Source organism: Sinocyclocheilus grahami, unplaced genomic scaffold, assembly GCF_001515645.1.
Source record: "Sinocyclocheilus grahami isolate Dianchi unplaced genomic scaffold, SAMN03320097.WGS_v1.1 scaffold154.1, whole genome shotgun sequence".
NCBI lineage: Eukaryota > Metazoa > Chordata > Actinopteri > Cypriniformes > Cyprinidae > Sinocyclocheilus > Sinocyclocheilus grahami.
Window position 1 is genome coordinate 659,970 of NW_015505333.1, and position 15,096 is coordinate 675,065.

The window sequence follows — 15,096 nt, forward strand, 5'->3', positions numbered from 1 at the left end:
ATGACAGTCTGTAAGTACAACCATGAATCTCTACCCACACATTTGCATTTTTGAATATAAGATTGTTGTAATTGTTGAGTGTATGTAATACAATTAAGTGGCTGTACATACTCCTGCTTACTGAATGCTTTCATAATGTCATTTTGTATAGAGTCACGTTATGCTTTACGTATTTAAAAGCAAGCTAATGAGTAGCAACTCTGTGGATTGAGATAAATACTTGCCATTTACAGTCAGTTGGGCTGAATTCTAACAGACTGGCTTGCATTCAACCAAAGCCTATTGCCAAAACTGCAGCTATACAAGCAAATATTGTAGACATATGATCAGTGTAGTTTTGATTATGGCCAATTAGCCAGCACAAAAAGTGTTTGTCTTATTTGGTGAGGTGCAGTATTTACATGGGCTTAGTTTTAACTGTAATATAGCAGCTTCACTCAATTTGTCTCCTTTAGCCAGAAACCATGCTTTCTCTCTTAAAAGTAAAATCATTGATGCCACATCAGCCCAAATTATGAGAATGATGAAAAAAACTACAATTTATTTCAGATGTGCTGTGAGTGCCGATACCAACTGGTGTTCCCACATTAAAGAGTTCATTTTAAACTTTCTCTGAAGATATTGAAATTGACCAGTAACACAGCTCCGTGTAATGTGTAATGACCCCTAACAGTGGTTATAAGGATTAAGCAATATGATGCAATGCTAAATTCAAATTGACATAAAGGGAAAATGTATGCGTATTTGAGAGGTCTTGTCAAAACATGAATTGGGTTCAGAATGTTGATGAAAAAATTGTGGTGTAGATTAACAGTTAAGGCCAGGGGTTAGGGGGTCCTCAAATAAACATTCTCATAAAACCTGTGTCCTTACATTATTTATCTGAGTGGAAGTAATTTATTCAATGGTAGATGTAGGCCAACAGCCAATCAAAACCAGCTCCAAGCTAGCCCAATGACCCTATCCTAAATATTAAAACTCAAAATATGCCACACCCATACCTATAATACATATTTTACAGTCAGTGTTGTGTGCCATACACAATTTCAATGTGAAAACCACTGTAGTTATCATAAACACAGTCTGTTTTCATAATGATGCACACAAGAGCCCAAAGGTTCCCTAACAGTCCTCCACCTTCACAAAACTTAACATCTAGCATAGTTTCATAACTGTTAGAATATAAAATACTTAAACACAAGCATTTTAGTCAACCTTTGCAACGGCTCACAAACTGTTTTATCTGGCAGACCACCTATCACCCCTTATCTGAGGGAAACCACAACAAGTAGTGTTTAAATTATCCTGACCCTATATCATAAAATAGCCTTGCTTTTAAGCCAAGTTTGCCAGTGTGCTCTTTTGTTCTTACATCTTTTTGTTATTAAATAATGCTGCTTTTAACTCATAAACCTAAATTACATTTATGTTCAGTAATTAAAAAGTTGAAAGTTCTTTGCCATGTTAAGTGAGACAACAGAAACACAAATTTGACACAATCAGTTAATTCATTGAGTTTATTAATAAGTTAATGAATTCGGATTTGGTGCTACTGCTTTGAGTTTTTTACCGGCCAATAATGGACCACACAGCTTGAGAACCAATGCACTAATACCAGAGATCTTTACATTTTAAAATTAAGGATTTTTGCATGGACAATGAACCTTAATCAGGCTATTTAACTCCATTTAATACAAATTAAAATGAGCTGTGAAGAATATACTGAAATATTCCAGTCATCAATAAACTCAAGAAGCTTGGATTGTGAAAATTAGATGTAAATTACATTAAATAATGAAAAATACATTGAGACTGCACAATTTATGGAATGGACTGCACTTATACAGTACTGAACACACACAACACATTGAAAAAGTAGATTGAACAAACAAATCAGCCAGGAATATCACAAACAAAAAGAACTGATGAATTTCAGCATCAAAATGTCAAAAGTGTCCAAGTGGCACATTTAAAGAGTTACTATGATGACACTGAACCTAAATGCTAACAGCAGCTTAGCAAGAGGAAAGGCTCTTCCATGGAAATCAAGTGCCATGCTCAGTCATCAGCAACTGAATGAGCAAATCTCAAGTTCAAAAGATACATGCGAGTCGTCACAGCGCGCTCCTCTTCACTTCCATCACGCAGCGCTCCAAAGACTCTCCAGCCGCACGCAGCTCATCTCTCCGCCGTGCCAGACTGCCACGTTCTTCTTGCAATCGCTCATGCAGCTCCACGTAGCGTCTGCTCTGCAGGTATCTCACCTCCACTTCGCTGTTGCTGGAACTGGCTTTCAGATCTGAAAGATCAAGGCCAAATATCACCGACGCGATTCACAAATGCGAGCAGCTATCTACAAATGCACAGGACGCGATTCACAAATAAATGCCAGGCAAAGTTGTGATTGTGTCATAAATATATATTTGTGAATGTGTTTTAGTTGCAAATCTCATTTTATTTATTTGTGAATTTAATTAATGTTTGTGAAACTTTAAGAACTTAACATTTATTTGTGGATCTCATTCTATTTATTTGTGGATCATAATCTATTTATTTCGAATTAAGCAACAATTCTACCCCCATAAAACACTGTTTAGGTGCAGCCACACTAGCTAAAACCCCATGTCCAACACTGCTAACAGTAGCAATGCTATATTCGATAAAACAGATCCAGCATTAATTCATTACTTAGCAGCTATCTACAAATGCACAGGACGCGATTCACAAATGCGTGCAGCTATCTACAAATGCACAGGACGCGATTCACAAATAAATGCCAGGCAAAGTTGTGATTGTGTCATAAATATATATTTGTGAATGTGTTTTAGTTGCAAATCTCATTTTATTTATTTGTGAATTTAATTAATGTTTGTGAAACTTTAAGAACTTAACATTTATTTGTGGATCTCATTCTATTTATTTGTGGATCATAATCTATTTATTTCGAATTAAGCAACAATTCTACCCCCATAAAACACTGTTTAGGTGCAGCCACACTAGCTAAAACCCCATGTCCAACACTGCTAACAGTAGCAATGCTATATTCGATAAAACAGATCCAGCATTAATTCATTACTTACTCAACTGTTATGTAAAAATAGAAACGAGTATCAAAAACAGCAACTTAAAAAACAAACACATTCTAACTGTATGAGACTAACATGATCAGGTGAACTAACACAACACAAAAGAACAGAACTTCAAGTTACCATTGAAATGATGAATTGGATTAACATCAACAGGTGAACAACCAACACTAGAAAAAGGACAACACTTTGTTTGTATGGAGACAAAATGTTCTCTTTACACTCCTCATTATATATTAGTGTGCACAGTGTTTTCTTGCACAACTCTGTTATTCCAGAAATGAAGCATGGTACAAAACTTGTTGTTTCATTTAGAGACCGACACGAATAATGATAACTCGCAATAATGGCTAGAATACACTACACCACTTTCTCATGAGACAAAAATTGTGCTGTTTTCATGTTACTTTTTATGATGTGATTTGTTAGAAAGCGTACGATTTTTAGAAAAAAGGTAAGCGTAAGGCTGCAGCCCTAACTATCAGTGAGGTGGAGCTATCAACTAACGTATGGATCATACAAATTCATAAGAATTAGCCACCAATTGGTCAAAAACATAAAATAGCTGGAAGAGAACTAATTGTGTGCTGTATGATTGGCACAGATTCAGTTGACAGTTTTTTTTTTTTGTAATGCCATTCATTGATATCCACTGGAGGATAACAATCATGTTAGACATGTTGAGCCGATTTTAGATCACACATTCTTTTCATTTTGTCATGTTTCTCCTGGCAACAAGGGTCATGTTTCTGCTTGGACAGACTTGAACCTAGTGTGTAGTGTGTGACCCTCAATCATTTAACGCATCATACCCAGTTTGTTCCTGTAATCATTTACAAAGTCAAAAATGTGTTCAGATTGTAAAAGCCATTACAGCCTTAAAGGGACAGTTCACCCAAAAATGAAAATGTGATGTTTATCTGCTTAATCATGAATGATGATGAAAAATCAGCTTTGCATCACAGAAATAAATTACATTTTAAAATATATTAAAACAGAAACCCGTTATTTTAAATTGCAATAATATTACTGTTTTCTCCTGTGTTTCTGATCATATAAATGCAGCCATGATGAGCAGAAGAGACTACTCTTACTGATCACAAACTTTTGAACGGCACTGTATGTATATAAATCATATATTATACTAGTTAAACATGATAGTAGCTACAATTGTTCATCTGCTTTCGCGACATTTTATATGTTAAGTGCCTGAAAACTTAAAGTAACTGGCTTATTTTTCAGATATGTTCATTTCACTGCGTTGCTAGAGCGGGTGTCTTATAGATAAGTGGTTTTAAGTCAAAGTGCTGCAATATTATGTCCGCTACCTTCCGCCGAATCGGGTAAAACGGTGAAGACCGGATCGTTGGGATAGGCTCGGTTCACATCCTCCGTGATCTGCTCCACTGTCGGCGGTTCGGGTCGGGTCGGCAGAACCATCCGCTTCTTGCTTTTGGAACCAAAATTCATCCTGAACAACAAGGACACGCTCTTTATAAAGCATTAGTGTTGAGGCTGACGGGGATACACACTGTACACTGTGAAACAAACACTGCTAGTAAACGACTGAACATATTTCACACGTCGACTGTTTACGTTTAGTACAGCGCCGACGCGTCAGACTCCGAGCCTGATTCTTCGATTGTGACCGAGATCTTGGTGATGATGACTGGCGCCATCTGTCGACTCGGAGTAAAACAGCAAACATTTATAACAGTACAGTACAGAATACACAAGCTGAGATCACTTTATAGCAACACAGACTTACAAATGAAACCATAATGCTCTCACAACTAGAAATAAATCAAATGAGAGTTGGTCTACAATCAAATGGGTTTTAGAGTTGATTGTAATTTTTTGCATACTGGGACACTTCGGTTTGATAGATGTGCTTTTATGAATCAGATATTTTAGCAAATAAAAATATAGTTTAATTTGTTACTTTTTTTCTATTATTAATTCGAAGTTTCACAATATCTCACATAATTATTTTTGTGTATCTTAGTAAAAAAAAAAAAAAAAAAAAGAGCATGGTGACAATGAAAATGGTTTATGTTATGGTTATGTTATAACATAATTCATCCAAAAAAAACTCGACAGTTGGATATATTTCATTCAGTTTTAGGATTTAAGCTGGTGATGTCAGTGGTACGTGAGAAAATTGAAAAGTATCTTTTCAAAACTGTATTGAAATTTTGAAGACTTACATTTTTTATTATAATAATAATATTACAAATGCAATGAATACAACATAAATTACTACCAAAAAAAAACAACAACAACTATGTTGTCTGTTGAATTTCCTACAGTTTAGCTATGCTTAAACAATCTGGACAAATTCACATGAACAGTGAGCAAAGAATTACTGCCAAAAATAGATGTGATCAGGACATATTAATAAATACACCAGATTATTAAACTATAAAGTCCAAAACTCCACTCCAGACAATAGCTGTCTAAAAATCAGGCATCGATTCACTGAGGTGTCATGTCTGAGTCTGCCTTCAACGTGACGCTGCATCTCTTGTGTGTTGGTGTCATCCTCGGATCACTTTAGCCACCTGTATATACAGTATGTAGAAAGATCGAAAAAATTAATATATATTTTTAAACATATAAACATTAAAACATATACCTCACACACACTGAAAACGTACCGTTTAATCAACAGTGGGTTCAGTCTGCAGTCAGACACATGCAAGATGAGACAGCACAGACACCAGATTATTAAACTATAAAGTCCAAAACTCCACTCCAGACAATAGCTGTCTAAAAATCAGGCATCGATTCACTGAGGTGTCATGTCTGAGTCTGCCTTCAACGTGACGCTGCATCTCTTGTGTGTTGGTGTCATCCTCGGATCACTTTAGCCACCTGTATATACAGTATGTAGAAAGATCGAAAAAATTAATATATATTTTTAAACATATAAACATTAAAACATATACCTCCCGCCTCACACACACTGAAAACGTACCGTTTAATCAACAGTGGGTTCAGTCTGCAGTCAGACACATGCAAGATGAGACAGCACAAAGAGACAGATTAATTTGGAGAATATCAAAGAATAGAAAACCGTATGACTTGTCAAATGTGGGTTTATTAGCAATATTTTGACATACAAAAGCAGAACTGGGCAGTCTTTTGACTTCAGGCTCAGCAGGGCCAATAGTCCGGTTTCTCACCAGAGTGTGAAGAACTGATCAATAGAACAAGTGCCAACTTAAACAGATGACAACAAATCTGACAAATATTTGAGCATTTACATTCATACAAATAATGAGGTGACGTCAGTCAGGGCTTATGGAACTGAAGCTAAGTTCTGCACCGTGAATAAACAATTCTTCATTACATTTATAATAACAAAATGCTTGTTAAAAGAAATATTACGTATAATGTATTCACTGGGTTTGGGTGATGGACTGATCTGTCTAAATCGCTTTGTTTCTCAGTCCCTATATTTGGAATGCAACCTTCAGCTCGGTATTTGTCTACTTGCTGAAATCTTTTAACATCTTCTTAGCTTCGGGCTATTTGGTTATTTGATTATCAGGTGTACTGGCAAACAAACTCTGGAAAAGAAAGGTGTTTGCGTACCCTCTCTGGTGACGTTCTCAGCTGCGGACATGGCCTTCCCGCTTATATCGCCGACCATCTCGTCTACTCTGGCTTCATGCTTCAGGAAAAGTGGCCGCACCGTATACCTGTACAGAATCTGAGAACCATTCCAGGAGACCGGAGCCATGCACCACAACAGGAACAAGCACTAAACACCAGATGGACAAGGGAGTGAAAGAAAGGTTATCTGGCGTGAGAATTCATCACTACACCATAGAGTTGTCCCTACCAAGGTTAAGAGACTAAAGCGGCAGAGTTATAAAAGTTTATCAGTTACTATTTGTGTTTTATTACGGGTATACTCTCGCTTTCCCTTTTTGCCAAACGACCTCTTTTCGATTCGAGTTTCAGTTGTTGTGGCTTCAGTTTACTTCTACTGCATATAGTGACACTGCACAGACAAATGATGAAAGTATACATTTTCCTATTAAATCTGTTCCAATAACTCTAAAATGTGAATAATTATTATAGGCCTTACCACAGTGATTTAGGGTAAAGCAAAAAGAACATGGTTTTATAATGAACTACTCAGTAATTTAGCCCTCCTGTGATGTCTGGGGTCAAATTGACCCCAAAGCAACTTTGGCTTCTCTCAAAAAAATATGAATAAATTTATATTTTTAAACCTTGAATCTTTCTGACTTTTGCTACAAATTCATAAACATGCACATCTTGTTTTACAAAGTTTTTAAAATGCCTGTGCACAATCTGACCCAATTGGTGATGTCTGGCCTCTATTGCCTCTCATGACAAAATATCTAATGAGTAAATATCATTTATGCCTTGGCATTAATTTACATTTTACTATAACTGTACTGCATATGAAGGACAATTTTTGTCCTTTTCAGAGTTGCATATACCTTTATCTACTATTTCATACAATAATGTGTTTACAAACACCGTACACACATTTTTACAAGCTTCTATCAAAAAGTATTGTTGTTTCCATATTATATTGTGACTTTTCATAGACATAATAATTTTTATACTGTACTAACTGTATTTTCATTCCTTTAACCCTATCCCTCACATAAAACCTTCTGCATTTTTACATTTCCAAAAAAAACAAGCTGTTTTCCTCATGGGGACTAAACTAAATGTCCCCACAATATCAGGTTTGACTGTTCTTGTGGGGACATCGTTCTCTGTCTAAAGAAAAATGACCACAAGATACACTGTGAGTGAGGTGTTATGCTGCGTTCATGTCCTCCTGGGACGTTCGTACTTATGAGTTGAAAAGTCGTAATTACGACGTCAGGTGCGTTCAAGTCAGTTTAGTCGGCACAAGATGGCGGTGTACCTTCTTTTAATAAATTACAAGAAAATACAAGGGTCTGTTAACTCTGCTTATAGAAAATGAAGAGCAAAGAATTCGCATCAGGTGTGTTTTGCGTTTCTAATATTTAAAAAAAGTAATTTATGAAGCTGCTTTAATCTGTATCGCATAAAAACTTCATCAAAAAAAATGTACCATCAACTAGACGTTGCATTCATCGATTCCGCCATGTTTCTCATTGACACGCCCCCCAACTCGGAAACTCGGGGCTTAAAGAAAATTTCGAGTTTCCCACTCGTAATAACGACTTTGTCCGACATGACTTGAACGCACCAATAGGGCAATATTTGGATGATGTGAGTGATTTAGAGGACAATTTTTTTTTCTATGTAAATGAAGCAATTAAATAAATAAATAAAATATATAAAAAACTAAAAGTTATGTTTTGTCCTAAAAATTTATGTAAAATATTGGGTAGGTAAGTAAATAAAAATAAATGCTATCGTCAATCTGAGTAATTTACTGATATATATAAATATTTGGGGTCAATTTGACCCCAAACGTTAAAACATGATTGAAATTTGCACTTAACAGGAGGGTTACATTTTGTAATTTTGAACATGAAAAAGTTACATAGTGTAGCTTTAAATTATGTATTTTTTACAGTTTACATTTTAGAGTCTCAGGATGTTTCATACAAAATATTTTATAAAATCATATTTGTATATAACAATTTTAAAAACCAGGTTTAAAATAATATAATAAACAGCACAAAAACACAGATACATGTTTTATTTATATACTATTATAGCATTCATTAATTATTTGAATTTATTTTCATTAAGTTTGAGTCATTTTGTTACAGGCTTTTGTCATTTTTTTCATTCGTTTTTGTTTCTTATTAAGAACAAATAAGAAATATTTCTATTTAGCGTCATTTTTATTTATTTATTTACTTTTTCAGTTTGGTAATTTAGTGTTAGTTGCCAAGGTAAAATCTGTAGTTTATTCTTTCCCTCTAATATTATATATTGTATATTATATATTATATTTTTTATAGTTAAAAATAATAACACTGACTGGTAACAGATAATTCCAATAATACACACACACACACACACACACACACACACACATATATATATATATATATACAGTGTTGGGGAAAGTTACTTTTAAAAGTAATGCATTATAATATTGCATTACTCCATAAAAAAAGTAACTAATTGCGTTACTTAGTTACTTTTTATGGAAAGTAATGTGTTACGTTACTTTTGCGTTACTTTTCAAATCTAGACTGGGCTTGCTTGTTTGTTTTTAAAATAAAAAAGTTATATTTTTGGCAAATATAGAAGCCTTTTCACACCGAAAGTGAAATGAATAAGTCTCAGGCTGAAGGGAAAGTACATTTACGTCCGTACAGTAGAATGCAGAAGAAGACATTTCAACACACTTCAGCAATAAATGTTTGTATGTTCAATAAATGTCAGATGTTTGTCTAGAGTAATTTGTGCTTATTAGTACGCTTGAACTGCATCATCAAAGGTCAGAAGCAAAGACATTGGTTAATAGAATGGGATTAAATACATAAAGCATATTTGTGTTGTTTAACATTTAATCATTGCAGGTTCGCATCAAAATCTGAGTTGCATTATTTTTATTCATTTTGAGGAATACTGAATCTGTGTGTTTTTGTTTTTGTGAGTGAGATGAATTAACGCATATTCATATTTATTTTAGAACTACAGTAACATCTGATTTCTCTCAGCATGGGGACAGGAGAGCTGTCAATCAATAAATTGGGAAAAAAAATAACTTGCGTTACTTATTTGAAAAAGTAACTCAGATATTCTCTTGTAAATTAGAAAGTAATGGGTTACTTTACTAGTTACTTGAAAAAAGTAATCTGATTATGTAACTCACGTTACTTGTAATGCGTTATAATTTTTTTAAACAATGTTAAAACTACCAATGCTAAAACCAAATATACGCCCATGACCTCTAATATGGACAAACTGGCAGATGTCTAAAGACCAACAGTAGAGCTGTCCTAAACTAAACAGCGTGCCAAACATCTATTTAACCTCTCCTCTTAGATGGAGCAGAACCTTTGTTCTAATTAGCAGAAAGAAGCTGGTAATAATTGAACCTTTTACATCAGATGTTAGTCAGAGAAAGCATGGCCTTGTTCTACCTACCTTACATACATAGTAGAAAGGAAACCAGTGGAGAAAAATGTCAGAGAAGAATTCACCCACGCTGAAGAAGCCGTAGATCACCCAGTATGTCAGCCATTGTGTGTCATCCTCCTTATCAGGACTTTCTATGGCTTTGATACTAAAAAATGTAAACAGAACAAAATATGAAAGATACCCTAGTTAAGGTATACTAGGTACTAGGTAAACTATACCTAGGTATTGGTATACTAGGTATACCCTAGTTTACTACCCTAGTTTACAAAGTAAATACACTATAATAAAGATTCAGTGTAGGTTACGGCAACTGCTGATTTGTGAAAAACCTTAAAAGCACATAACTCACGAGTAATATGCAGGATAAACAAAACCAATCAGATTACAGAGCAGAGAAGCGCCGTATCCAAATAATAAATACGCTCCAATCACACCAGCAGCACCTGACGGGAGAAAATCATAATATCCTTCTAAATCAACTGAACAAACTGCAGAACCACATGTGAAATCTGTAGAATTGTAAAACGTAATGTATTCCTGTGATGCAAAGCTGAATTTTCAGCATCATTACTCCAGTCTTCAGTCACATTATCTTTCAGAAACCATTGTAATATGCTGATTTGCTGCTTGAGAAACATTATTGTACTGTTTAATATTTTTTTGTGGAAATTGATACCTTTTTCAGATTTATTTGATAAATAGAAAGTTATATAATAGAATTTGTTAACATTTAGTTATTATAATACCCTAATAGTATTTATTTGAAAAGGAAATCTAACATTATAAATGTCACTTTTGAACAAATTCATGCATTTTTGCTGAGTAAAAATATTCATTTCTTTAAAAAAGAGAAAAATTGCTGTCCCCAAACTTTTGAACAGTATTGTGTGTGTAGTTATGCAAGTATGTGCAGAGGCGGACTTAACCATTAGGCAAAGGTAGGCGACCGCCTTGGGCCCCCAAAAGCCAAGGGCCCCCTAAAATGCTTTTTATATGCGAGATGCGCGTTCAGTGCAGACGCACAAGTGGATGCTGTTTCATTTGATTACCAGAAAAATTAAAATACACAACACAGAATTTCAAAAAAAAAAAGTAAATTAATTAAAATTTCATAGGGCCCTATTATTGTATACAAATGAATAAATTAAGTTGTTTTGATGAATTCAATTAATTCGATATGTTTTTGATTAAACCATTCAAATGGAATGTTAAAATGTTAAGAATTTGGGCCCTAAGAATGTCATTTTTGTTCAACTTTTAATAGGCCTAAATTGCTGTTAAATTAAGCAAGGTTCATGATTTTAATTAATTAGACAACCAATGCTAAAACCAAATATACGCCCATGACCTCTAATATGGACAAACTGGCAGATGTCTAAAGACCAACAGTAGAGCTGTCCTAAACTAAACAGCGTGCCAAACATCTATTTAACCTCTCCTCTTAGATGGAGCAGAACCTTTGTGCTAATTAGCAGAAAGAAGCTGGTAATAATTGAACCTTTTACATCAGATGTTAGTCAGAGAAAGCATGGCCTTGTTCTACCTACCTTACATACATAGTAGAAAGGAAACCAGTGGAGAAAAATGTCAGAGAAGAATTCACCCACGCTGAAGAAGCCGTAGATCACCCAGTATGTCAGCCATTGTGTGTCATCCTCCTTATCAGGACTTTCTATGGCTTTGATACTAAAAAATGTAAACAGAACAAAATATGAAAGATACCCTAGTTAAGGTATACTAGGTACTAGGTAAACTATACCTAGGTATTGGTATACTAGGTATACCCTAGTTTACTACCCTAGTTTACAAAGTAAATACACTATAATAAAGATTCAGTGTAGGTTACGGCAACTGCTGATTTGTGAAAAACCTTAAAAGCACATAACTCACGAGTAATATGCAGGATAAACAAAACCAATCAGATTACAGAGCAGAGAAGCGCCGTATCCAAATAATAAATACGCTCCAATCACACCAGCAGCACCTGACGGGAGAAAATCATAATATCCTTCTAAATCAACTGAACAAACTGCAGAACCACATGTGAAATCTGTAGAATTGTAAAACGTAATGTATTCCTGTGATGCAAAGCTGAATTTTCAGCATCATTACTCCAGTCTTCAGTCACATTATCTTTCAGAAACCATTGTAATATGCTGATTTGCTGCTTGAGAAACATTATTGTACTGTTTAATATTTTTTTGTGGAAATTGATACCTTTTTCATGATAAATAGATAAATAGAAAGTTATATAATAGAATTTGTTAACATTTAGTTATTATAATACCCTAATAGTATTTATTTAATCTAACATTCTAACATTATAAATGTCACTTTTGAACAAATTCATGCATTTTTGCTGAGTAAAAATATTCATTTCTTTAAAAAAGAGAAAAATTGCTGTCCCCAAACTTTTGAACAGTATTGTGTGTGTAGTTATGCAAGTGTGTGCAGAGGCGGACTTAACCATTAGGCAAAGGTAGGCGACCGCCTTGGGCCCCCAAAAGCCAAGGGCCCCCTAAAATGCTTTTTATATGCGAGATGCGCGTTCAGTGCAGACGCACAAGTGGATGCTGTTTCATTTGATTACCAGAAAAATTAAAATACACAACACAGAATTTCTAAAAAAATAAGTAAATAAATTAAAATTTCATAGGGCCCTATTATTGTATACAAATGAATAAATTAAGTTGTTTTGATGAATTCAATTAATTCGATATGTTTTTGATTAAACCATTCAAATGGAATGTTAAAATGTTAAGAATTTGGGCCCTAAGAATGTCATTTTTGTTCAACTTTTAATAGGCCTAAATTGCTGTTAAATTAAGCAAGGTTCATGATTTTAATTAATTAGACATGTTTTTTTCCAAAATCTTATATAATCATCTAGAAAAAACTGAATCCAGAAAAATTAAAACAGAAAAAAAGATTTAGGAAAAATAAAACTTAGGCTAATTTGGGAAAAATAAAATGGATTTCATAGGGCCCTACAAATATCATGCATCTGAAGCTAAAATTGTAATACTAAGCAACAGTGCATATTATATAGGGCCTATTTACATTTTTTTAAACGGCGCTCACTGGTTTTTGTGAAAGACCCCAGAAGGACCATGCACAGTCCCTTTCCACACAGGCACACTTCATGTTTGGTTGAAATAATCCTTAAGCATGTCAATTTATAATTTCCTTCAGTTTAATTTAAAAGTGCAATTAAAATAAATCAAAATAAATGTATATTTTAAAGTTTAGAATCAGACAATTGCACAGTGAAAATGACCCCAACGCACCACCTAGTGTCCAACCTACTCTAATACTATTATAACCTGTTTAAATATGAACAAGGGATTTACAACATTAAAGAAATCCTTTATTTATAACACGTACATGAAAAATCTAAAAGATTAGACACAACTATGGGACAGCAGCGAGCAGCAGTGAAAGCAACCTCAAGGTTGTAAATGTGTGAAATTGTATAGGGCCCCATTCCTGTATTTTGCCCGGGGCCCCCAAATCACTAAATCCGCCCCTGAGTGTGTGTACTAGTGGTAATCATGGGTAACTGTTTTTGGATGAACCCTCGAATGCAGTCATCTTTAGCACTAATATTCAATATAGATGTAGATGTTGAGGGAAGTCACGGGGTGGACTGACGTCAGACCAAATCTCATTATTCAGAAACTCATTCCTGCATTTCAGCTCTTTCATTTCTCTTTTCTGTTCTTTTCATGAAGAGAAATCCTTTGTCTTTAGTAATGATATGTCATTTATTTCACATGCCAATAACACGCAGCTTCGACTGACTTGAGCACCTGTTACATTAATATTACATTATTATATATTATATTATATTACATATATTATATTACAGATAACGGCATAAGTTTTCTGTTCTTTTCATGAAGAGAAATCCTTTGTCTTTAGTAATGATATGTCATTTATTTCACATGCCAATAACACGCAGCTTCGACTGACTTGAGCACCTGTTACATTAATATTACATTTTATATTATAATATTATATTACATATATTATATTACAGATAACGGCATAAGTAAGGGTAGGCTACTTTTTGTTTGCAAAACACACACACACACACACACAACTATGCAGAACATGAAAAGGGCTTTATATAAAATTAGGACTTACCGAGCGCTAAATAACGTTTCTTGATGCCTGTTTTTTCTTCGATTTTATTAAGACAGTCAGTGAGTATATTCTTCTCGTTCAAAAAAGCCTCGACGCGGTCTTTGAGCTTTGTAAATATGGCAAGCATCGTGGCTTAAAAGGAAAGCGTAAGGTTCTGCAGTGAAGCACAGGTGTATGGCTCTCGGGTCTCGGACAGAACAGACTCAATCCGCTTACTGTCAGACTGTCGCGTCTGAGGGAGGATCAACACTGACTGACTGACAGCAGCGAGACCGATTACTTCTGCTACTTTCAGATGAGGGAAATGTTCTGTCGCTTTAAATTCAACTAAAACGCATTTAGGCCACTCTAGTTTACTTTAATTTGATTATCGCTTACGGTTATGTGTTTACCCGTTTCCGCCACTAAATAAAAAAAACAAAAAAAATGTTATTGCGACTTTTTATCTCAAAATTCGGACTTTTTTCACATAATTGTAAGATATAAACGCACAGTTCCGTGTTATAAAGTCAGAATTGCAAATAAAAACGGGCAATTCTGAGTTTATATCTTTCAATTCTGTATAGCGTGCCTACTGTATGTTGTTTGGAATTTAAAGGGGTCATATGACGCGATTTCAAGTTTTCCTTTCTCTTTGGAGTGTTACAAGCTCTTGGTGCATAAAGAAGATCTGTAAAGTTGCAAAGACTAAAGTCTCAAATCCAAAGAGATATTCTTTATCAAAGTTAAGAGTCAGCCACGCCCCCCTAAAACGGCTCGTTCTAACACGCCCCCACAT

General features: G+C 34.7%; 2 protein-coding genes across 3 annotated transcripts; both read right to left on the reverse strand.

Moving 5' to 3' along the window:
- Nucleotides 1-1,502: 1,502 nt before the first annotated feature.
- cunh19orf25 (chromosome unknown C19orf25 homolog) lies at nucleotides 1,503-4,758 on the reverse strand. Of its 2 annotated transcripts, none has more exons than XM_016282114.1 (3): nucleotides 4,683-4,758; nucleotides 4,415-4,557; nucleotides 1,503-2,299 (listed from the first exon to the last, which is right to left on the reverse strand). In XM_016282114.1, exons 2-3 carry the CDS (start codon nucleotides 4,554-4,556, stop codon nucleotides 2,115-2,117), a joined length of 327 nt encoding a protein of 108 aa, XP_016137600.1. In that variant the 5' UTR covers nucleotide 4,557; nucleotides 4,683-4,758; the 3' UTR covers nucleotides 1,503-2,114. The 2 variants fall into 2 exon arrangements, with proteins under 2 accessions (XP_016137600.1, XP_016137599.1); XM_016282113.1 differs by having other exon boundaries at nucleotides 4,663-4,758.
- Nucleotides 4,759-5,812: 1,054 nt separating this feature from the next.
- Nucleotides 5,813-14,549, reverse strand: reep6 (receptor accessory protein 6). Its single transcript, XM_016282087.1, has 7 exons — nucleotides 14,319-14,549; nucleotides 12,063-12,156; nucleotides 11,720-11,858; nucleotides 6,684-6,852; nucleotides 6,209-6,285; nucleotides 6,064-6,087; nucleotides 5,813-5,960 (listed from the first exon to the last, which is right to left on the reverse strand). Exons 1-6 carry the CDS (start codon nucleotides 14,443-14,445, stop codon nucleotides 6,067-6,069), a joined length of 627 nt encoding a protein of 208 aa, XP_016137573.1. The 5' UTR covers nucleotides 14,446-14,549; the 3' UTR covers nucleotides 5,813-5,960; nucleotides 6,064-6,066.
- Nucleotides 14,550-15,096: the final 547 nt, after the last annotated feature.